This window comes from Cervus elaphus, chromosome 16 (assembly GCF_910594005.1).
Source record: "Cervus elaphus chromosome 16, mCerEla1.1, whole genome shotgun sequence".
Taxonomy (NCBI): Eukaryota; Metazoa; Chordata; class Mammalia; order Artiodactyla; family Cervidae; genus Cervus; species Cervus elaphus.
The window spans coordinates 12,883,660-12,908,682 of record NC_057830.1 but is presented as its reverse complement, the minus strand read 5'-3'; the positions used below and the strand labels follow the sequence as shown (position 1 = coordinate 12,908,682).

Below are 25,023 nucleotides of genomic sequence, written 5' to 3'. Positions count from 1 at the left end.
TTCTGGAGGCTGAAAAGTCCGAGATCAGGGTACTGAGATATTGGGTTCCTAGTGAGGGCCCTCTTCCTGATTTGCAGATGGTGATCTGCTTGCTGTGTCCTCATATGGTGGGACGAGACAGAAAAGCAAGCTCTCTACTGTCTCTTCTTTAATCCCATCATGAGGGCTCCATTCTCATGACCTAATTATCTCCCAAAGGCTGCGTCTCCATCACATTGGAGATGTGCGTTCCAACATTTGAATTTGGGAGCTCGGGCATGAACATGCAGTCCATAGCACCCAGTGATGGGCTGAACAAATGACTCGGAATCTTTGGTTGAAGACAAGCATATCTAGGTAAAAACACATCCAGAGTGACACAGATGGATGAATAAATAAGATTAGGTTCATGATTTTGAAACAGTATTCATGACCACCTTCAATATGTCAGGAGATACATTACATGATGAATACATAACATCACGTGGGCTTTCCAGGTGGTCCAGTGGTAAGATATCTGCTTGCAATGCAGGAGCTGCAGGAGATGCAGGTTCGATCCCTGGGTCAGGAAGATCCCCAGGAGGCGGGCATGGCTACCCACTCCAGTATTCTTGCCAGGAGAATCCCATGGACAGAGGAGCCTGGTGGGCTATATAGACCATGGGGTCACAAAGAGTCAGACATGACTGAAGCAACTTAGCATGTGTGCACGTGATATCACTGGATTATAGTCACTTGATTTTATGATAATCTTGTAAGATGGATACTAATATCTTTCCCATTTTACAGACAGAGTAAGAGTAACTTAAGCTCAGAGAAGTCAAGTCCATTTCTCAAGGTCATGAAGTGGTAGAATTGAGATGTCAGGTCCAGTTGGTCCAATCCATGCTTCCTGCCAACCTAGTAGCTTTGTTACATGCAACCAACCATCATAGTAGCTTGTACGATGCTGATGAATCTGAGATCTCCTTCAGGACTCTGATTTTATCATTTTTAGAGTTAACCGAGAGAGGGACAAGTCAAGTAAATAATTTGTTAGTCACACAGTATGTTAGGAATTGGGAGGGATAACCACTTTTCCTTCCCAGAGGGACCACCATGCGTACCCTGAGGGGGTGGGATTTCTGGAACGCAGTCGAGTTAACAAGAGGGGACTTGGGAAGTTAGAAAAGGGAGGGGGAGTCTGCATTCCAGGCATAGCTCATGGTATGAGAAAGCACCAAATTTGGAATGGGACAAACAGATGAAGAAGGTGTCAAGTTCTCTGGGGAGGAGTAGGGGGACTGGAGACTAAAAACAGCATAAAGCTCTGACAAAGATGGACGGTGACTTCTGAGCCGGAAACAAAGGAGAACCATCCCGAACCCTAGGAGCCTCCCCTGCCCCATCCCAGCAAAAAGGAGTTCCATGCCAAAAGGGGACCAGGCTCCGGCTGGAAACTGCCCATCTACAGAGGGAGATCTTCCATTCTAGCAGAGAGCTCTCCAGCCACGGGAAATGCCATCTCAATCTCCATGGCTTGTCCACTGGCAAAAGATGGCGTTACTAGGGCTTGACTTAGGGAAGCGTGAAAGTGAGGAACTAGAGGAGGAAAGAGAGGAACTGAGTGGGAAGGGGCGAAATCATTAAGGACCGACAGGAGACACCGGGGTCGTAGCACGGGCATCCGCAGTCTGACATCCAAATGTGGGTGCACAGCACTGAATCCAGCTCAGACCCTAGAAGGCAGCAACCCCTCTGTCCTCCACGCCCAGCCCAAGAAAGCTGTCCCCGGAGACAAAACAACGGGAGTGACATCAGCAGAGAAGGCAGGCTCAGCTGTGCCTTAGACGTGGCTCTGCCAGCTGCTTTTCCCCAGGGGACAGACACTGCTCTCACTGGGGAGAAGCCTGGAGAGTGGCTGAGTGTCCATTTCCCGAAGGACTGAGCCAGACCCAAGGGCTCAGGGCAGCTCAGAGAACTGCTTTCTCTAACGCAGGACCTGTAGTCTTGTTCGTGCTCACTCCCTCCTCAGCAGAACATAACACACGTTCCTTTGTCGAGTCAGCACAGGCTCCATCCTCGGAGCCTCCCTCAGGGGCTCCCCCCACCCCCAGAGCGCCTGGCTCCCAGTCAAGCAGACGCCTCTGCGTCAACTCTTTTTCCACCCCCACCTCCCCAAGTATGCCGTTCCCTCTCGTGGGATAAATTTAGCTCTGAATGAATGAGAAAGGAGGGCACAGTCATGTAAACACGGACCAGGTACCTTTCCAATCTAAGTTTGACACACACAGATGGCAGAAAAGATTCAAGGATTTCTGGTTCCTTCTTTCTGCTGCTTCCATCACATGCTCAGACCCTGCATCGTATTCTCTGCATTTTTGCAAAGCTAATTAAATATGTAGATCAGGATGTGAACCATTTGACTGGATAAAGCAGAAATCACTTGAGTGATTGAGGGACATTAAGGAGTCAAAGAGAGCCTTGGGTTGCATTGGACATTTTCATTTACTGATTTGATGGTCTTAGAAACTCATCAGACACCTGGAAGCTTCTTTTGTCTTATCTATTAGCTGAGTCTTTTCTCCGGGTGGGCCAAGCCTGTGGCTGCTAGAGAATATTGCAGTCTTAAAGACATCACCTCACCCCTGCTGCCACCCCACTGACCAGTCCTTACCTCTCTGAGTTCCTGACTTCTAAGGCATCTCTTTCACTGTTGTCTTTGCCACCCCGAGAGCATTTATAGTCCTTAAGGCATGTTCTCATTCATGAGTTCCTTTCATCCCTACAAGAACCTTGTGTGGTAGTTAGCTGTCTCTTCCCCAGTGTACAAATAGAAAACTTCAGCTCAGAGCAGTTAAGTGACTTTTCTGAGGTCACACAGTAAATGGCAGAGTTAGGATTAGGACCTAGTGTTGAGATTTTGTCTGGTGCTCTTCCCATTCTATCTTGAGCTGTTTTGAGAAAAGGCTGTCTGTCCATGATGCCCCAGCTGGAAGGGTTACATTGAGTAAGGAGCAATTTTTTTTGTTGTTGAAGTATAGTTGATTTACAACGTTGTGTTAATTTCTGGAGTGATTCAGTTATATGTATGCATGTGTATATGTATGTATATATATATATACTTTTTCAGATTATTTTATATTATAGGTTATTGAATGATACTGAATATCTTATAGTTTCCTGTATAAGGTCCTACACAGTAGGACTTTGTTTTTAATCTACTTTATATATAGTAGTTTGTATCTGTTAATCCCAAACTCCTAATGTATCCCCCCTCTTTTCCCCTTTGGTAATTATAAATTTTTTCTATGTGAGTCTGTTTCTGTTTCATAAATATATTCATTTCTATCATTTTTTTGATTTCACATATTAGTGATATCATATGATATTTGATATTTTTCTTCCTCTGTCTGACTTACTTCACTTAGTATGATAATCTCTAGGTCCGTCTATGTTGCTGCAAATGACATTATTTCATTCTTTTTTATGACTGAGTAATATTCTATTGTGGGCTTCCCAGGTGGCTCAGGGGTAAAGAATCCGCCTTCCAATGCAGGAGATGTGGGTTCAATCTCTGGATTGGGATGATCTCCTGGAGAAGGAAATGGCAACCCACTCCAGTAATCTTGCCTGGGAAATCCCATGGACAGAGGCACCTGGTGGGCTACAGTCCATGGGGTCACAAAAGAGTCAGACATGACTTAGCAACTAAACAACAACAACAATATTCTGCTGTATGCATATGTATGTATCTGTGTGTATCTGTGTGTGTGTGTATACATGCCACATCTTTATCAATGCATCTGTCAATGTATATTTTAGGTTGTTTCCATGTCTTGGCCATTGTGAATAATGCTGCTGTGAGCATTGAGGAGGGCATGTGTCTTTTCAAATTAGAGGTTTCTCCAGATATCTGCCCAGGAGTGGGATTGCTGGATCATATAGTAACTCTAATTTTAGTTTTTTTTTAAGGAAACTCCATACTGTTTTCCATAGTGTCTACACAAATTTACATTCCCACTTACAGTGTAGGAGAGTTCCCTTTCTCCATACCCTCAGTAAGGAGCACTTTTTGAGACTTTCTGGCTATTACCTCTCTATGAGAACAGCTCTAAGGGGCCAAACCCAAGTTGGATCCATTTTGCTAGTGTATGGAGGGTGGGGCATAGAGGGGCATGCAGGATTGAATCGCTGGACGTTCCAAAGGGCATCAGAGGGGCTCAGCATACATAGGTGATAGGAGCTGGAGCTAGGCTTTCCCAATTTCATTATTCATTCCCCAGACAGGAGGGCACACAGGATTGACCTGATAGGTCGCTGTCTCTGCACAGACAGCCCCCTAGAAAATCTCTCTCTTGTCAGCAGTGCTGACTTGCAGGATGCGTATGGTGTGATCACATCACGGTTAACAATGAAAGCGTCGATGGCCACACTGCAAAACAGGATTCAAAGCTGACAGGGCACTTCGTGGTCATTGTTCTAAGGCAATCTAGACTGGCCCCTAAGCTGTCTGAGAAGCCTATGACCTGATTGTGTCCACTGGCATCAGACAGCCAGATGGGCCTTCCCAAAGAGTTTTCCACTTTGTAGCTAATATACTCCCAAACCTTGAGTTACTTCCACCAAGGAGCACCTTTAATAGGTGGGCATGTAGCTCTCTTCCTAAACACTCCACTTCCTAAACACTTAAGCTTTTCTTTCCATCTTTTCCTTGGACTTAATCCATGTCCTCTTAAGTATTCCCTTGTCATTCCTTCTTATTTATAATTATTAAGTTGACTCACTCCAAAAGATAAGGCTGTAGGTGTCTATGAATCGTTAAAGGGAGAGTGTGGTAATGAAATTTCTAGGCAATAAATGACACAGAGCAGAATCCTTCCTCTTAAAAGATGAAAGAGAAGTACTTATTCATGTGGGGGACTTAGAGACTATTGAGAGTTCACCCCTTTTCTTAAAAGAAAAGCCTACATTTTGTAAAAACAAAAACAAAAACAAACCAAGCTAACATAAAAGGGTAGATACAACCAAGTCACTTACTTGATTTGGTCTGTGACAGCGTTAATGAAGTGGCAATTGGGTTGAATAATTAGGACCTACCATCACTGGAGCACCAACTGTGGTCAGTCTCCTGAATTTTCAATCTATCTTGATTCCCTGCAATGTCCCTATGAGGTTAGAGTTATCTTCTAACCTCCATTAGAGATGAGGATATTGAGCTAAGGGAATTCAATTTGTGCCACTGGTCAGTCCGAGTACCAGGATTCTAACTTGTCTTTACAGCTCATGCCTTTTCTCTGTCATACCCACCTCCTAATCCCACTTTTCAAAATGTTTATCAACATCTGAATGTCCCAGCAAGGTGAAGGTGGGATGACCCCTAACCATCCAGATCTTGTTCCTCTGTGCTCTCCTTATATCCCCTGGTTTCTTCCAGAAATTCACAGCGTTGATCAGCTGACATTGCCAAGGCTCATGCTGCTGTTCATGGGGTCGCAAAGAGCTGGGCATGACTTAGTGACTGAACAACAACAGTTGCCAAGGCTAGCCAAGAGAAAAGAAAGCCATCAAATGGAAGTTCTACTGTTCATTTCTAGATGGATTTCCAGTTGCTCATTTTGATTCTTCTATGTAGAGAACTTCGACAGTCTATACTTTAAGTGACATCCAGCCTAGTCTATTTCCCACACTGACACTCTGTTTTCTAACTTCTTTCTCTTTCTTGCACCATGGGGACTCTCTCTATGGATCTGTCATTTGAATCCCATTGAGAAAAACATCACATACTTGAAATCTCATCAACTTCCGCAAATTGTTCACAACCACAGGAGCCAAAAGGGCTCTCAGCACCATTCCCCTCCTTTTGATTCTGTGTAGCCATATGTTTTGAATGACCATGTATTGGAACAGATCTTAGGCAAAAGAGAGCTGATACAAATACAAGCATTTTGGACCACCTGGCATTCCTTTGAAAATTACTTTTGTCAAAGGAAAGCTTCAGGCTACTCTGAAATTTCACACTCTTAGCTTCTGTTCAGCAAAACTTTAACTTACTCAGTGGGTCTTGGCGAGTCATTTCCCTCTTGGTTTTCAGAACTCCTGTTTTCCCCACAGAGAATAGGCTGTGATCATCTGTGGTTCCCAAAGGACTCATGCCCTAAAATAGATTCTGCAATTTTTATTACCAAAGCATCTATTTTGCAAATCGAGCATTCTGTATTCTCTCCATACAATGCTTTGCAATACAGCATCTATCAGAAAAACCATTAAACAATACGGGCAGTGCTTATGCAATGTGGTTTAATGTCCCAGCAAGAACTAGTGATTTGTTACACACATTAGGCACCCATTGTAATAGATCTTTTGAGATTTCAAATGTGTGGAGGGTAAAAAGTCACCCATATTAGCACTAGACGAGGAATTCTTTGTAATACCAAGCCATTGCCTCATGTCTAGTATAGAATGACTACACAATAAAAGTTTATGAAAGAAATGGTACAACTTGGGTTATAAATGTCTGTGTTTGTAATGGTTTTGATGATTTAAAAATGCTAAAATTTAGAGATTTGAAGGGAGGAGTGTTGGGAGAGGAGAAAATGTTTTCCCTATACTCTTCACATGCCTTCCTGTTTCACTTAGGGCTCTTAGTCACAAGCAACAGAAACTGATTTGCATTGCTAGGAGCAGAGAAGGCATGAATTGAAAGTGTATTTATCACGTAGTTCGAAGAATAGCTGGGAGGATGAGAAGAGGCTTGAGCAATGGGCAGAACCAAAGATGAGCAAAAGCCTGAGAGAATTCTCTAACTCTATGTCTTCAAGGTCCTTGGCCAGTGAACGTATCTCACAGCCTGGATTGCATGCCATGTCATAACTTCCAGGGACCTGGGAAGCAAGAGCCTGGCATTTCCCAGCTTCTATGTTGGGAATTGGCTCTGACTCTCTCTATGGCTTATGATATGGGAATTCCCCCAAACATGAAAAGGGCTTCACAAATTGGGCAGCCAAAAAATATGCAAAAGTCTGCTACATTTCCACCTGGACATATCCCCAGGGTTGGGCATTTTGAGTTTCTTCTCTCCTTTGACTTTTTGCCATAGCTGCTTTGACAGTCCTCAGTGCTTAGTGAACACGACCACTGCATATCATCGTCCCAGGCAGTTGAAAGCCATGGAGGAAGTAAACACAACTGATCAAAGAGTCTTCTATCTATTCCTAGTAAACCCAGTTAGTACAACGGTTCATCCCTAACCCCTACCTCACCCCATAGATATTTAATTCTATACATGTATCCAGAGAAATGTGACCCAGGAGATTCTGATGCATACTTCTGATTAAGAATCGTGTCTTAGTTTTCCCCATATCCCACAGTATCTTTACAAACCACTTCTATTTTTCTGAAGTCCCACAGTCCCATCTATCTCAACCAAAGGCACTTCATCAGCTGAGAAAACTAGGCTTCTGATATATGCTCACTCAACTTCCCTCTCCTTCAACTAAAATGTCTTCACCTTTACTCATTCCATCTTTTGTCCTCTTTCATTTTCCCTTCTTTCCAAGGCTAACCTGGCCACCAGGGCTTGTCTGAATGCCCTCTGATCTAATTTGAGACCTAACACTTATCTTCCCTTTTGACTGTGTCTTTGGTCTCACTTCCCTGATACCTAATTCCCTTTGACTCTGAAACATTCAAGTCTCACCTCACCTAACAACCCTCTAACTTGCCTTTGCTTCCCATAGACTGCCTCCAGTTCTCCCCAACACCATCATCTTCCATATCCAAAGACCTCAAAGGAGTGTTTTGTACTCAAGGGCGTGCCTTTCCCACCTCTCATTCATTCTCAGCTCTCTGTCACTGCTTACAGGCTCACCCTGTACACACACAGCTCTTTCCACGTCACCCATGGCTTCCTGGCTGCCCAAGGCTCTTCTTAGTCTGCATCATTTTTTTTTTTAAACCTCCCCAAACCATCTGACCCTGTTGAAAAGCCTTTTTTTCCCATTGTGATTTTTCATAGAAACATCCATCTTGATTTTTTTCCTTCTCATCCTCAGATGACACTTCCTCAGCCTCCTTTGCTGGGCTTTCTCTTCTTGTTGTTTGTTCTGTTTTCTCACTCTGAGCATTCACATTTCTTTAGCTAGAACCACAACGTAGATGATAGCCAGATGTATGTTCTCAATCCTGATTCTTCTATCTTGAGATGCAAAGCTTTCAAACTGGTCACTTCCAAAGGTGCCTAAGCCCTTTGCTTAGGCATCTCACCTTCCATCATGCCTTTTAAAAATTTATCATAGTAAAATATACATAACATAAAACTGATCATTTAAGAGCACGGTTCAGTGACATTAGGTCCATCACATCATTGTGTTCTTCTAATTCCTTTTTAATATCTGTATCACCGGAGGGGAAGGGACCACTTATTCACCACTGAGGCTTGCCTCCCCTCATATGACTGGCTGAGCCTGGTGCCTGGTGGTTATGAATGTGGTCTCTGGAGGGCCTGATCTGAGCTGAAATCCCAGCTCCATGACTCTGACTGAGTCCTTCTACCTCTCTGGTCTCACTTCGCTCATCTTGTTATTCTCTGCCCTAGCTGGGTACACAGTCACTCTGCCGAAGTAATAACAGCTTTGTTTATCTGTGAGAAAACACCCTCAAAAGACTTGTCCTCTGGATTTGGCGCTGGAAGTAAAGAGAAAATGCAGCGTTTGAAGAAAGTGATGGGTCTTAGTCAGAAAGAAGTTCTGGGTATACTGGAGAGGGATGTCAAATCTGGTGTTGGCTTGGATTTATGACCCAAACAGCTCCACTGATGCCTGTTATGAAAAGAAAGGGAAATCAATCAATCAGTTAAACTGTTTCAGTCTTTGGGCAGAGTAGTAATTGCTCTTCAAGTGACAGGTGAAACCTCCCTGAACGTTGAAAAGTTGATTTAGTAGAAATTGTAAGAATTTTCCCAGGATAGAGGTAATTTAGAGAAATTTGGTGTGCATACCTTTAAAAATGCCTTAAGTCTTGCATTATCGGATCAAGCACCTGAGTAGGTCACATTGGTTTCTCCCCCATCCTTCCCCCCTCATGTTTATTTCATTTTATGGAAGAGAGTTTGCTTATGAATGTTGGAAATTCTAGCGGCCTCCTCCTGGATGGTAAGAGGTATTTTGTTTGCTTTTACCTTTTATTTCCGTTTAGACTGGATCTTCTCCATCTCTCGTATCCAGCCCAGGGCCTGGCATAAAGGATGCACTTTAGTACTGTCTCCTGTTTTAGTAAACTGAAAATGAAAGTGACTCAGCTATGTCCGAGTCTTTGGGACCCGGTAGACTATACCGTCCACGGAATCCTCCAGGCCAGAACACTGGAGTGGGTAGCCATTCCCTTCTCCAGGTGATCTTCCCAATCCAGGGGTCGAACCCAGGTCTCCCGTTTTAGTAAAGAAGAGGTAAAATATTGTAGTGACCAGATCCTACTTTTCCTTTCAGAGACTGAGTATAGAAGTAACAATTCTCGGTGTTTCAGCCCAGAACATTGCAGGATAATGTTAAGAACAGATTGCCCTTTACAAAGCACCTTTATATACTTTATCTCATTTAGCACTTCCCTTTTCAGATGAGGAAACTGAGGTTCAGAGTGGTTAAGTGACTTGCCCAAGGCTTTACAGCTATTAAATGGTCAAACCTGGCCAGCGGAGCACCTGTAACTACAAAATCTGCACCTACAAACTCGTGGTTGTCTTTCTAACCCACATCTGACCCCACAGAGGGATGGCCTGTGTTCAGCTGTACGCTGTCCTTGGCCAACTTGACCGCTGAGGATCCTGCCATCTGAGGCATGTGGGCGAGGCAGCCCTTCCCAGTGGGAAATGTCCCCCGTGTCGAGTTCAGGCTCTTGGCACAAGCCAGAAGGCAGGACGTGCTGGGGCCCGGCTTTCTACCTGAGGCTTTGGGGCTGGCGTCTGCAGGTCCCCAGTGAGCACGTGTCCACCTGGGCGCACCAACCCTGCGCCCTAGCGGCTCCCGTGCGCCCCGGGTGCCCACCCGCACGCGCGGTGCCTGGCCGCCCCCGGGGGAGCCCCCATTCCCTGCGGCTACAACCCGGTGGCTCCCGCCCGCCTAGAGCCGCCCGGGGGCCGTGGCCGCGGGCCCCCCACACCCCAGGGGCGGAGCGAGGCGCGGAGACGTCAGGGCGGAGAACCAGCGCGGGACGAGCGCGCCCTCCCGGCGGCAGCCAGCGGCCCACGTCCCCGACTGGCGCGGCCGGCGGCCGGGAGATGCAGGGAGCGGCAGCGCTGGGGCGCAGCCAGGCGGCGGGCCGGGCGGGGGCCAGACGCTGAGCGGGGCGAGCCAGCGGCGCGCACAGCTCTGCCCGCCACCCCCGGAGCACATCCCCGGCCGCCCGTAGGCTTTCCCTGGGGTTCTAGCAAAGCCCCCCACCCCCCGGGGTGCCCATCAATTTCCTGGGGTGACTACAGCGTGTGTTTTGTTTTTCTTTCTTCTTTCCCTCGCTGTGTGCCCTTCTCCAGGATGGCAGAGGCGGAATTGCACAAGGAAAGGCTGCAAGCCATAGCAGTAAGTCCACTTTCATTTTATTTTCTTGCTCTATTGTCCGGGATGGGAAGGGACCCCCCGTCCTGTGGGGCCGTCGACATTCCAGCACAGTAGCCACGGGACATGTGTTTTGGGGGATAAAAGTCTGTCAAGGCTCAGCTACGCTGCGTTTTATTTTATAGTCTGTAGATGGAAAGCCCCAGGGCGCGCTTTGGGCTGGGGATTTGAATGTGGAAGAGTGGCTTAGAAATAAGATGCTTGCTACTGGGCTTTGGGGAAAGACGAAAGAGAAGCATGGGGTGGGAGGGGGGACAATTCCTAGAATGTTACCACCCAGTGCTCACTAATACTTTGACTTCAGATGCTGGAGAAGGCGGGAACGGTCACCAAAAACCGTGACTTCCACGCTCTTTGCGGAAGCTGTTGGTCTGCTAAGTGAAAAACCAGCAGTCCACTCCGCTGCCAGCCACGCGGTAGAACCTCCTCCCTGAAACCGAGAGTATTCATTTTCCCTGTTCTGTTTGAAATTGACAAGGGCACTGGCGCAAAGCCACCACCTTGGGTGAGAGGAAGGTCTGGGGACTTCTTGGAACAACTGGGTCCTGGGAATAATATTCCGAGAGAGCCCTCTTCTTATGTGTGGTTCCTCAACCTATTTTCAGCATACAAAGGAACAACCAGTTTGAGCAAAGTTTATGCGCACTCTCAGAAAAGTGTACCCATGTGCATCTTGAGTTTAAAAGAGAGCTCTCCAAGGCTGCCTAAATTTGAGTGGTCCTGCCCCAGTGTTGCCAATGATCCACAGATGTGGTATTTTTACTAGAGCCACCACAGCTGGATTATATATTTCTTTAGCAGATGAAGGAATGATTACTGCTGCTCTATGAAATAATAGCAATTAAAAGAGAAGCTCTGTTAACACATTGGCATAAAAGAATCTCCAGACATTCTTCTACCTAAGTAAAAAAAAAAATTTTTTTTTTTTGGTCCAGGAGTTCCCTGGAAACACACATGAATTTGTTGGAGAAACAGCATGTAATGTTTTGGAAGCGAAGTATATTAAAATGTTTTCAAAATCCTTTGGACGGATTCTTCACTGGGAAATGCACACAGGCTCTTCTTTTTCTTTTTAAAGATGCATTTGATGTGGTCTCTGTGGCTCTGAGACCCTCTTTATCAAAGTCTTCTAATCTTAAATGTCTTGGAGACTTCACAGCTGAAGCGAGAAAGACGTTTGTTGGCATTGTTGACTGTTATGGCTTTTTTTGTCTGTTGGGCAATCTTTGAACTTGGTGATCAGAACTCAGGAACGCTTCTCCCCCTCCCGCCCCACCTTTTTTTCCTTTCCCTCTGAGCGTGTGTATTTTGATGGTTAGTGAAGTTGTTTTCTAGAGTTTGTGGCCAGGCAGTGTGGCCAGTATGTCATGAACTGGGTAAGAATGGAGATATTCAGTTCTTGGTGCCATGTAGCTGGTGGATGTTTTATATAAACTGAATAATAGGCTGCTTTAACTGTCCGTGTAGTGGCTGCTCCAGAGAGCATTCCATTGCTCCCATCAGTGGCCGCTGAAGGTTTCCAACAGTTGTCACATTTTCTGCCTTTGCATGACCAGCTTGTCTGGATGCCTGAGGAACAGCTGGGCCTCATGAAAGGGCTCGCTTTCCGAACAGGGAGCCAGTAGCAGCTCACACTTGGGCCACCCTTTTCCACGTGAGGCTGGGTCATTCCCAGCAGAGGCTAAATGGATTTTTGAGAAGGATCTAGCCAGTCTTCTGGGATTCTTACGCCCATGCAGTTGTGGAATTGAGTTTGTCCTGTACTTGGGAAACTGTTAATGATTCTCATGAATGATTCTGCCTCAATGAACATATCTTACTGCAGATTTTCTAACAGCAAATTAACTCTGTGTGTGTGTGGGGGGGGTGTGGAATTGAGAGAGGGAGTGGAGGCTATTCTGTACCCTTCTTTGACCTAATGCATACTCTCCAAATTTTGCAAACCCTGAGTCTGTCTGCCACCTTCCTAGGGTTCTCAGGGGACCCTAAGGAGCTCATAAGCCTGCCCCCAGAGCCTAGTCCTCCTGAAGTCTCTCTGGAGATGTGAAGGAGGAAAAGCATGACTCTCTATCTCTTCACCAACTTGGGCTCCTCTCCAAGAGGAGATTCTCATCTGTAGGTTCTTAGACACTCTTCAGTCTACACCTTGGTCCCTTCATCTGTAAAGAGGGCTCATGAGTTCTGCTCCAGGGGCTGGCTGTAAGATTTAGATATGGTGCAGGTGAAGGGCCTGGCATGCAGGGGCCAGCCGATGATCTTCAGCCAGAGCCCCCCATTCCTGTCTACCCTGCTGCCTCATCCTGTGAGGGCGAGAGGCAACATCTCTGAAACAGAAAGAGCCTGAACGGCCTTCTGTATCCTCTCCTTTACTCAACTGAAGGCCAGGGCTTGGCCTAGCATCAGTTCCACCAGCTGCTCAGACCCAGGTGCAGTGATATGACTGGAGGATCCAGCCATCCAGCAGGTTATTTACAAAGGGTTGCCTCTCGGAAGAAAGTGGCAACGCCAAAAAGTCAGTGTCCCTAAGTTTCAGCCATCAGAGGGAAGACTTTACTCTTTGCACACTCAAGTTCTGAAAAGGATCGATGTCCTGTGACCTATGTCACATGATCATTGACAGGATTCCCCCTGCCACCTCCAGGGAATGAAATACTCAGAAACTATAGTGCTTTAATTGAATCTTCCAGTTGAGTCCAGAGAATAATCAATGAGAAAAGATGAATCTCATCCTATTTCCTGCCAAAAGAGGAGCAGATCTTGACAAGTGTCTCTACTCCCAGGCTCTCATTCCATCAGTAGGGATGTTCCCAAAGCTGTAATTTTAGGAGAAAGCAAAATAATTCTGAGGCAGGATGAATGTGGCTTGTCATTCCAGGGAATAATAATACAATTGCCATTTATTGACCATCTTCTATTCAGCAAGGCCCTGTGTGTCATGGTTCTTTCCTTAACCTCAAGTTAATGGTTTAGCATAAACAATTACTAGCCAGGGGAAGGAGTACCTATGCAAATAAGCACACAAGTGGAGCAGGTAAACCAAGGAGCTGTAGAACACTTACCCGGAGAGATGTCTGAGTGGGTCTTGGAGATTTGGTATATTAAAATATAAAATAACACAAATACTTCCCCATGAACAGAAGGAATTTATTTACTTGTTTGTTGTTAGTTTATCATTTATTTGGAACAGTTAGTAGAAGAAAGGGAAAGCCAACCACGTGAAGTTAAGTCAGTAGCCAAAGGCACCAACTCAGTAGTGAGACTCAAGTGCATTTTTAACACAGATGATGTCATTTAATCCTGATGAGCTGATGGGGGAGGAACATCTAGATTATCCATGTTTTAAAGAGCCCAACACAGAGAGTGTCAAAGCCAGGATCAGAACCCAAATTGCAGGGCCCTGGAACCTGTTTAGTGACCACTGCCCAGAAATGCACCCCCCAAGATGGTGGCAGCATCTTGAGCTCCTCCCATGAGCTCACTGTGTGGGTGGTTTCGGCAGCCCCTGTGCAAACGGATGAGGGAGAAGCAGACTGATTCAGTAGCATCGGGAAAGGCTGAGACAAACCAGGAGGCCACATCCTTTTGAGAGTCTTCCAGCACATGGAAATACCCGGTGGAAGCTCTAACCAAGTGAGTAACCCGTTCCCTCGGGGAAGAACCCACAGCGTCTCAGTACAAACCAGTTTTCGGGGGAGGATGTTGTTATGTCTGCACGTCACCAGAAGAGGCTCTTCCTTGGGTTCAGGTGAAGATAACTGAATGTTTCAGAGATTGTCTTGGGCAAAAGCCCTCAGAGAGGTCTCAGGCCATATGTGCTGAGGTGGCGCTAGTGGTCAAGAACCCACCTGCCAATGCAGGAGACGTAAGACATTCAGGTTCAATCCTGGGTTCGGGAAGATGCCCTGGAGGAGGGCATGGCAACCCACTCCAGTATCCTTGCCTGGAGAATCTCATGAACAGAGGAACATGGCGAGCTACAGTCCATAGGGTCACAAAGAGTCAGACATGACTGAAGCGACTTGGCACACTCACGAGATGCCAATCCAACCTACACTGTCTTTTTAGGGTATTTGGTCGCTTATTAAGAACGTGAACTCTGGAATAATAAAAACGATCTTTGGCATTTGGGTAGCACTTTACAAAAACCTGCATGTGTTACCTTAATTCTGAGCTGTGCTAGGCAGGGCTCATTGTCTGCACTTTAGAGTATTCAGAAGTGTCTGGGCTCACAGTGACAAGTGGAAGGGTGGTATCTCTCTCCTGACTCCTGATTCCTAGTATTGGTGGCGTGTCTAGCTTTGGGCAGGGGGCTGCTCTGCTATGGGTGAGAGCTGCCTCTAGGATCCTTCAACTGGGGGCGGGGGGCGGAGGAGAGGGGGTGAGCTTTGGGGTATGTGGGCCTGGATGTGCCTCTGTGGAATCTGCCCTTTGGGGATTTCACTTTGGGCCCCTCTCCCTCTTAAAACTCTCCCCCAGGGGATACAGTTAGTGGCCTGTGGCCTCCACCTGCTCCCATGTTCTGTTCTGAGAAGGCCTGGTTGTAGGTGGGTGACTTAGTCTGGCTCTGCCCTGTACTTGCAAAGAGACAAGGCATTTCCTTGGCTTCATCTCTCAATGTCGTTCTTGCCTGAGCCTCTGAGCAGTTGGAATGTGGACCAAAGGCTCAGGAAACCAGTCAGCCTGCTCTGATCCAGGCCACTTGGGTTGGCCTGCCTGACTCGGGTAGAAATCCTGGCTGCCGTTCACATGTAATCCAGTCCAGCCTAGCTTCTCAGGTCAGGGGTCCCTCAGAGGTTCTAGAGACTCAAATCCAAGACTTACAGTAACACAAACTGTGGTTGTTGGGGAGACCATCCCTGTACATGTCCCCTGTGAACCTCTGTCATTGGCAGGCAGCTGGTAAAAGGATGGGAGAATTGAAGATGCCAGCCATTCATTTCTTCATCCTCTTCCACGTAAATGGTACCCTGCTTGTAAAAGTTCAAGCTGAAGTTTAAAATATGGTTTGCTCAGGGCAGTGGTGCTGAGGAAGGGTTTGCAGGACCGCCCAGTGGATAGGTGCCACTTAGGGCATGTTCAGGGTCGTTGCCAGGTCTGAGAGTGCCAAGGCAGGCCTTACACAAATATGCCCAAGGGTCATACACCTCTCTGACCAGTTATTTGTACCTCTGAGTATTTCAGGCTTTAGCCTCTTGGGACAAAGAGCAGTTGCTCTGGCAAGTGCCCTGTGAAATAGACCAGTCATCATTTAAAAAGCCAAGCAGGGGGCCTTGTGGGTTACGATTTGTCAATATTTAGAAGAAATCCAGGGCTCAGTAATAGCCCTTCTACATTTCTCTGGGGTTTTCCAGTGCTTTGGGGACCACCACTGTTGATCCTTTGAACTACCCACATTTCATCACTGATCCCTCTTGAGGATGTTGATCAACTTCCTCGGCAGTAAGAGTTGGTCCTCGTGTTGAAATATTGACTGAGACAACAAATGGCATTGATGCACAGACACAGTGGTCCCCAAGGCTGTGAGTGCCTTAAAGTCTGGCAAGTAACAAGCATGGATTCTGGCCTCCGAAAGCCTTGGCTCATATCCCGGCAGCCTTTCTATTAGTATCTGTGTGACCTTGCTTTCCCTCCGTTTCCTCATCTATAAGGTGGGGATAATGACAATACCAGTCTCATAGAATTGTTTTGAAGGTTATTTGACAGGTTTCATGGGAAATACTCAGTGCAGGCTTACAGAAATCACTCAACATAAGTTTTCTTTTTATAGTATGTAAATCAACATATCATAACTCATACATTTTTAAGGAGAAAATGGATGCAAAGGGTGAAAGATGAATTCTTTTCACCTCAACTGGTGAATTGCCACACTGGGAAATTTCATGAATATAGTGACACCTTTGCAGTGCAGGAGGATACTAATAATAACAATGAAAAGGATTGTTTACAGTGAACAGGATTTGCAAACCCAGAAGGACCTGGGAGTCAGCATGTAACATAAATGAGTGACACAGATTGAATGGGAAATTGTGAGGACCTGAAGAGAAGATACCACTTCTCAGTAAAGGTACAGTTAATTTATACCAGGTGTGAACGTGGGTCCTATGTTGTCACATCCACTGATTCTCTAGAGAAGCCAGAAATCTTCCTTTTTAAAATAGGAGAACTCCCATTTCAAAATCAACTGGCTTAAAAAGTTTTTAAAAATTTGTGGATGAAACAAAATTTCTTTTGGTCCACGGGTTGACCTCTTGTGACCTCCAGATATAGGTAGAGCTTTGAACTTTACACTGTGCTTTCTTTATGCATGGACTTATTTGGGTTTCATTAGGATGCTATCAAGTAGTACTACTAGTCCCCCTTAGAGCTTTCATGATGTTACAAAAGCAGGGTGCCTTTTCAGCAGGGCTTCGTGAGTTTGGTGTCCAAATGTTTGGATCACTGGGAAAAGTGCATATTTGCTATATCTGTTGATATTAAATTAGCTCTTTTTAACCACTGACATTATTATAACTCAAAATTCATGTCTAGGTAGATGATGGCTTTCTCAAAATTGACAGTAAAGCTTAAAATACAGCACCTTGATGTGGGAAATTCCACTATCATAGAAGCATCTTTAACAAGATAGTCAGGACTTCCCTGGCCATCCATTGGTTAAGCCCTTGCCTTCCAATGCAGGGAGTGCAGCTAAGATACCATATGATTCATGGCAGAAAAACCAAAACATAAAAAACAGAAGCAGTGTTTTAACAAACTGGATAAAGACTTTGAACATGGTCCACATAAAAATTTTTTTAAAAAAAGGTTGGGCAAATTTGAGCTGTCACACGTTACCAGGTGTTTGAGACGATTTTAATATATCAACCTGGAATAACAGACAATGTAGGGTGATCCAGCTGGTCTCAGGACTTCTAATAATAGCAGTGACTGCTACAGGACAAAGACTTTTGGCCAGCAGTGGTATAGAACCATGATTCTCAAACTGCAGTACATTAGGATCACCTGGAGGACTCCTTAGAACACAGATTGCTGGGTCCTCCTCCTAGAGAGTTTGATTCAGTAAATCTGGGGTAGGGCCTGGGAATTTGCATTGCTAACAAGTTCCCAGGGTTTGCTGTTCCTAGCTGCAGCTGCTGTTCTAGGGAATACACGTTGAGTAGCGCTGGTGAAGTGATAGAAGACCAAGGGAGATGATGGCCTGGGTCTTCGTTAAGTATCACACACTCACTGTGACATGCCCAGGAGTTTGTGAACTATGGATATCTTAAAGAGATGAGATGGAATAAGACACCAAATTCAAGCGGGCTATAGTCCCTGAGATCACAAAAGAGTTGGGCGTGACTAGTGACTAAACAATGACAACAAGAAACCTAGCTCAGTTTGAAAGTGATGTAGCTGTGTCCCTCTTACATCAATTGGCTGCTCAAGGGGAGATGTTGTTTGTCTTGGGTACTTGTTTTAATCTATTTGCGTGCATGCGTGCTAAGTTGCTTAAGTCACGTCTGACTCTTTGCAACCCCATGAACTATTATAGTCCTCCAGGCTCCTCTGCACATGGGATTTCCCAGCAAGAATACTGGAGCGGGTTGCCGTTTCCTGTTCTGGGAATCTTCCCAAGCCAGGGATCAAACTTGTGTCCCTGGTGTCTTCTGCATTGGCAGGAGGGTTCTTTACCACTGAACCACCTGGAAAGCCCAGATGATATGTGTATGATGCTCTAGATGGAGAAGTCCCGGAGCAGATCAGCCAGTCAAGTCTTGTAGCAGCCTCTCCAGCCTGCAGGCCTGATTCTCAATGCAGCTGCTTCTCATATGGGCAACTCTAATAGGAGGCCAGGGCAACTGAGGTTCACTTACTAAATGATGGTTAGTGATTCTCCTAAGTCAGTCTGGGCGCACAAGCCTGGCTTGTCATTGGCGTGTCAAAGAGGTGTTTATTCTTGCCAAGATGTCCTCCAGTCTTCCCTCATCCTAATGGTAGCAGCCATTGTGCAGACCAAGGCTTCTTATTCAGATGATTTCAGCCTCACCCAGACTCTTATTTGTCTTAAAACACAAAGCACAGAGGCCACATGTTGCAGGATGAGACCTAAAAGAAGATGAACGGGCTGCCGGGTGATGGCCGCCCAACACGAGGAGCTTTGTGGAGGAAAGTTTGCACATGAGCGCTGTGGGTTTGGGCGAATACCACACAGCTGAGACCTATTTCTGGCAGGAAATGCCGGCAGAAGCAGAGGTTTGTGGGGGTGGGGGTGCATGTTGGAGCTGCATATGCCCTTGGTTAATGGGTATGGCAGCCTTTTCCATTAGCCTCATGTTGAATTAGAATCCACAAAAGGAGATTATTAAATACACAGACGGACAGAGACAAGCCTTTAGTCTATTTACATAATGCTTGAACGTGTATTAAAAATACTTTGGGGCCAGTCTTTGACTCTAGTATCCATGTTTCTATAGCATCCTCTGAGCTTAGCTAGAAGAAAGAAAGAGGGAACCTGGTCCCTTTGCCTTGCATAAAATGGGAGGGGGAAAGAAAAGCCACATGCGCTCCCAAGATAAAAGCCCTAGCAAAGGCTATGAGCCAGACCTCAGAACACATCTTCCTGCTCTTCGTTTCCCCTCTAGCAGCCTATTTCATTACCCTGCGGGCTTCCAGGCTCTTGACAGTCTGTGCACTAGCAAGATGTCTTCAAGGCATTTGTAAAACCTGCCCTTAGTTTTTCTCTGCATGATACTGATTTACTTACTATTCTAGGTGGGTGGGATTTTTCCCCCCTTCTTCTAAATTATAACCAGTCATCTGAGGATTCACTTTATTTTTAAAGTCAGGGCTGAAACTTAAAACTTTGAGGGTTATAAAAAATGTTATTCTTAACAGAAAAACATAGGCTTGAAAACTTAACCCCTTGGTGGGAGCTAGGGGATCCTCTTTCTTGGAGTTTGAGCATTGATGCCAACAATTTTTGAGACCAGTAAATATCACATGGGGCTTTCAGGCTTGGGACCTGTGATGCATGTATGTCCTTATGTGATGGAGAGAGAAGCCGGAGGCATGGGGTCAATTCAGCAGCTCCCCTCTGGGCTTCTGGTTCATCTTAAAAAACAAACAAACAAACAAAAAAACAAAACCCCACAAAAAACAGTATGGTTGAGGATCATCTTTATTGTTAGTGATATATTATTTTGCCTTTTTATTTGGCCATTCTGTGTAGCATATGGGATCTTAGTTTCCCGATGATGGATTTGACTTGTCAGCTTGGGTTGATGATACTTGCTGCTTCTAATGGGTCAGGAAATGGTTCAAAAATTTGCCACAGTGGGACTGTGAGACATGTAGATTTGAAAAGTGGAAAAGAGTGTAGAGGTTCATCAAGAAGTTAAAAATAGAACTGCCATGTGATCCAGCAACTTCACTTCTGTGTATATATTACAAGGAAACAAGATTACTGTCTTGGAAGGACATCTACACTCCCATGTTCATTGCAGCATTGTTCCCAGCAGCCAAGAGATTAAAACAACCTAAGTGTCCATTGACAGATAATTGAATGAAGAAAATATCTAGAGTGGAGTATTATTCAGCCTTTATAAAGAAAGACATTCTGCCATCTGTGACTAACATGGATGGACCCTGGAGGGCATTCTGCTAAGTGAAAAAAGCCAGACAGAGAAAGATAAATACCTGTAATCTCACTTATATGTGGCATCTAAAAAAATATTGAATTTATAGTAAGAGAGGAGAGTGGTAGATACTCGAGGGTAGGAAGTGGGGGAAAGGGGAGATATTAAAAGGTATAACTTTAGTTATAAGTTGAAAAAATTCTAGAGGCCCAATGTATAGCATGGTGACTATGGTTAAAAACCATGTTAGTATATACATGAAATCTGCCAAGAGAGTAGATCTCATGTGTTATCATTAAACACACAAAAATGGTAGCTGTGTGAGGTGATGGATATATGAATTAGCTTAATTATGATCTTTATTTCCCAATGTATATCAAAAATATGTTGTACACTGTAAATATACACAATTTTTTTTCAATCATACCTTAAAGCTGGGGGAAAATGATCCATTAAAAAAAAACGATCTGGAAAGCTTGAAGCTAGTATGAGTGGCCTTGAAAGGAAACACTGCTTATCCAGGAAACACACACACACTATAGGTAGTGATAAGGCCATCATCTGAGTGCTCATTTTTCTTTTCCAGCTGGTATGTAGGCAGCCATGCTCATGAACAGTGAAATCTGAGCATATGTATTCAGAATTTAGTGCTGGTCATCAAATAAAAGCTGCAGCAAAACCCAAAAGATATTTAACAATAACTGAGATAGATCTGTGGGGATGGGTCAGAAGGCAGGGCAGGTCCTGGGAGGCTGGCTGTTGATATACTGTCTAGGTTGTCATACAAACTGAAGTAAGTAAAAAAAGGAGAAAACAAATATTGTGTATTCATGCATATATGTGGAATTTAGAAAAATGGCAAAGCAGAAATATAGATGTACAGAACAAACTTATGGACCCTGAAGGGGGAGGGGGGAGTGGGATGAAATGGAAGATTGGGATTAACATATATACACTATTGATAGTCTGTTGAAGGCTTCCCAGATGGTGCTAGTGCTAAAAAAAAAAAAAAACAAAAACAAAAACAAAAAAACTCTGCCTGTAAATGCAGGAAACCAAGAAACACGGGTTCGATCCCTGGGTCAGGAAGATTCCCCTGGAGAAGGTTATGGCTACCCACTCCAGTATTCTTGTCTGGAGAGTCCCATGGACAGAGGAGCCTGGTGGGCTATGGTCCTTAGGGTCATAAAGAGCAGACACAGCTGAAGTAACTTAGCATGCACGCATAAAATAGATAATAAGAACCTACTGTATAGCTCAGGGAAGTCTACTCAATGCCCTGTGGTGACTTAAATGGGAAGGAAATCCAAAAAAGGGGATATATGTATATATATAGCTGTTTCACTTTACAGTAGAAACTAACACAGCATTGTGAGCAATAAAAATTAATTTAAAAAAGAATATACTCTCTAACTCTACCAGCGACTAGAAATAAGACTCTGGCAGCCGGATCACTCCCCGTCCTTATTCACACGGGAGTGAGAATGATGAATGTCTGATCAGCATTGGGTCTGATGGCCATGATGAAGAGGAAGTGCTGGCCTTGACAACACAGAGGCGGCTGAGGTGAAAGTAATGTCAGTTCCTCAGTCACTGTTCTCTTCCCTTCCTGCCATCCTTGCTTTCTGTCCTGACGTGTCCCGGCCTCTAGAGGATTCCAGTTCCCTTCTGCCCTGAGCTCAGGTCCTCAGAGAAAATCTTGAGGCAGAATGGCTTATCAGTGAGGAGGACAGGAGGGGTGCTCAGGGTTCCCCTGGGCTCCCCAGGGCTCAGAAAGCAAGTCAAAGATGGTAACTTGATCCTGTAGCTTTCTTTCAGTGGGAGGAAGGGTCTCCCAGTTCCTGAGAGTTTCCCCTGGGCCGGACAGCTGGCTGAATGCCTTCTGTTGGGCATTAAAACCTCAGTTGAGCACGGGTGGCAGGTTGATGTGGTGGCTGAGCCTGTGGGACTCTGGTGATTGGAGAGAGTGGGCTCCCCAGGGAGTACTCAGCTCCAACTGATGGGCACTTTGTGGGAATACAACTCAAGGATCTTGTATTCTTCAAGGGCATCTGGAAAGCCAGCTTTTGAAGGAAGTCTGTTGATATTTATATCATAACCACTGAAGCACTGTGTGGACAAACCAAACACAGGTTTTAATCTAGTGTGGGCTGGATTCATTCCTCACCCCTGACCCCTTCCCAATCCCCACCCCAGGCCCCCAGTTTCCCACTTCGCCTTTCACAAGAAGATTGTATTTAATCGTAAAGCTGGTAATATGTGGAGATGATAGGGTGATAGTATTACAGCTTGAAACTAAGTCAAATGTAGGTATATTTAGTCCTATTGGGCAAATAAATAGGCAGCCTGCCAGAGGCCCATCGAGGACCATAAGAAAAATGTTGTCTCAGGTTAGAGTCAGTATTGCTACTTAAATCTGTTCCTTATCCAGCATGCTGAGTAAACCTCCCAGTTCTCTGTAAGAAATAACAACTGAAAACACTCCTTAAAAATGAAATTAACTTAGAGAGAAAGTTACCATTTTGATGTACACTTCTCCAAATTTTGTAAGATGTAGATTTATGTAACTGCCAGCACACTCAGGATGCAGAACAGTCCATCAACCCTAAGGACTCCCCCAGGAAGAACTGTTTTTTAAACTCTGTACACATTGTTGGAATGTAAGTAATTCTCCTTGTCTCCACCTTGTTCCCTGACTTTAAAGCTTCTGAAAATCACTTAGAGGTTAGAGGGTTAACCAGAACAAGTTCTTGCTTTTCCCCAATAAATACCTTCTGCTCCAGCCTAGTTTGTTTTTTCTGCTCTAGTCTCTACTAGAGGTATCACATTTAGCAACTAAAATTATAGGATGCCCAATTATTGCATGGGGCACACTTTTATACTAAAAAAAATGATTTGTTTGAATTCAGATTTAACTGGGCATCCTATATTTTATCTGGCAAGCTCATCCCCTTCACATATAGGCTGCATTCACAACTGAGTTCAGAACCCACTTTTTCTGGGTCTGTGTTTCACTCTTGCATGTGAATACTCAGTGAAAATACTCATGAAAATACTCAGTGGTTTTATTTTTTTCTCTTCCTTCTTTCATTTTTTAAAAATTTTTATTGGAGTAAAGTTGACTAACAATTGTGTTAGTTTCAGGTGTATAGCAAAATGATTCAGTTATACACGTACATGCATCTGATTTTCAAATTCTTTGCCCATTTATGTTATTACAGAATATTGAGAGTTTCCTGTGCTATACAGTAGATGCTTGTTGATTATCTAAATATAGCAATGTGTATATGTCAATCCCAAACTCCCAATCTATCGATACTCATTGATTTTATGTAGTAATACGTTTATGAGAAGATAGGGCATGTATTAAAAGGTTAAGGGGATCTCGTCAATACATTCATGTGTTTTGAACCCACTAGACACTAGACATGTCCTTTCTGGAGAATCAGAAAGGGATTAGTGTGTGTTGGAGGACAGAGGACAACTGGATTTCAGAAATTAGGACATTTCCCAGCCCTCTTCCAACCCCCTCCGCTAGCCCAACCTTTGAATAACATAAAACTGTGAAGACTAAACAAAGAGATTGTTCACACTGGGTGATTTTGAAAATAATCACTGGAATGCCAGCCTTCAGCAGCCAGTACGTCTTACACTGCATTGAGCAAGATGTGGCCTTGTGTGTGTCTTCTGTGAGTCATGCAGTGCTCACAATCAGCTCGTTCCCAGCCTGGATGTTTTGGTTGAGAATGCTGTGATGGTTGATTGGTGTCTCTTGTTTGTTTGCTTTTTCATTTATCAATTTTACTAGTGTGATTTCAGAATCACAGTGAGACGAGAAGGAAAATCAATTTTATAGAGTACCTTCAGAATGAAGAGTGAATGTAAATTCCCATTTTCTGTCTAGACCAAGGCGTCAGTAAACAGCAGTCTGTGGGTCAGATCTGGCCCGCAGTCTCTCTTCATAAGGCCTGTGAGCAATGTGTGGTTATTACATGTGTAAATGGAAATTTTTTTTTAAAAAATTTCATGACATGAAAATCATACGAAGTTTAGATTTCCATATCCACACATAAAGTTTGATCAGAACATACTCCTTACCATTCATTTGCACATGGTCTATGGCTAATTTCAGACTACAACAGAAGTGAGTAATTCCAACAGAGACCATATGGCCTGCAAAGCCTAAAATATTTACTTTCTGACCTTCATGGGAAAACTTGGGCTGACTCCTGCTCTAAACTCCATATCTTCTGTGGTTGTGTTTGCCTTTAAGGTCCTAGGAATCTTTTTTTATTTTTTCCCAAACTTTAAACTTTTTATTTTGTATTAAGAGTATAGCCAATTAACAATGTTGTAGTAGTTTAGGCGAACAGCAAAGGGACTCAGCCATACATATATATGCATCCATTCTCCCCCAAACTCCACTCTCATCCAGGCTGGCACATAACATTGAGTAGAGTTCCATGCGTTGTACAGTAGGTCCTTGTTGGTTATCCATTTGGAATATGGCAGTGTGTACATGACCTTCTCAAACTCTCTAACTATCCCTTCCCCCTGGCAGCCGTAAGTTCATTTTGTAAGTCTGTGAGTCTCTTCCTGTTCTGTAAGTTCATTTGTATCTTTTTCGATTTCACATATAAGGGATGTCATACAATATTTCTCCTTCTCTGCCTGACTTACTTCACTCAATACGACACCGTCTAGGTCCATCCATGCTGTGGTACATGGCATCATTTCATTCTTTCTAATGGCTGAGTAATATTCCACTGTATGTATGCACCACATCATCTGTAGCCACTCCTCTGTTAATGGGCATTTAGGTTGCTTCCATGTCTTGGCTATTG

General features: G+C 44.6%; 1 protein-coding gene across 6 annotated transcripts in view; it reads left to right on the top strand.

Annotated features, from left to right (window-relative positions):
* PALM2AKAP2 (PALM2 and AKAP2 fusion) overlaps positions 1–25,023 on the top strand; it is a 490,983-nt gene that overhangs the window by 123,696 nt on the left and 342,264 nt on the right. For 4 of the 6 annotated variants that reach the window (XM_043927344.1, XM_043927343.1, XM_043927350.1 and 1 more), the window contains one exon: positions 10,484–10,529. In XM_043927344.1, coding sequence (XP_043783279.1) covers positions 10,484–10,529 — 46 coding nt within the window. Of the gene's footprint in view, positions 1–10,003; positions 10,530–25,023 lie in introns of those variants that run through there. The other 2 variants (XM_043927342.1, XM_043927345.1) reach the window with 2 other exon arrangements.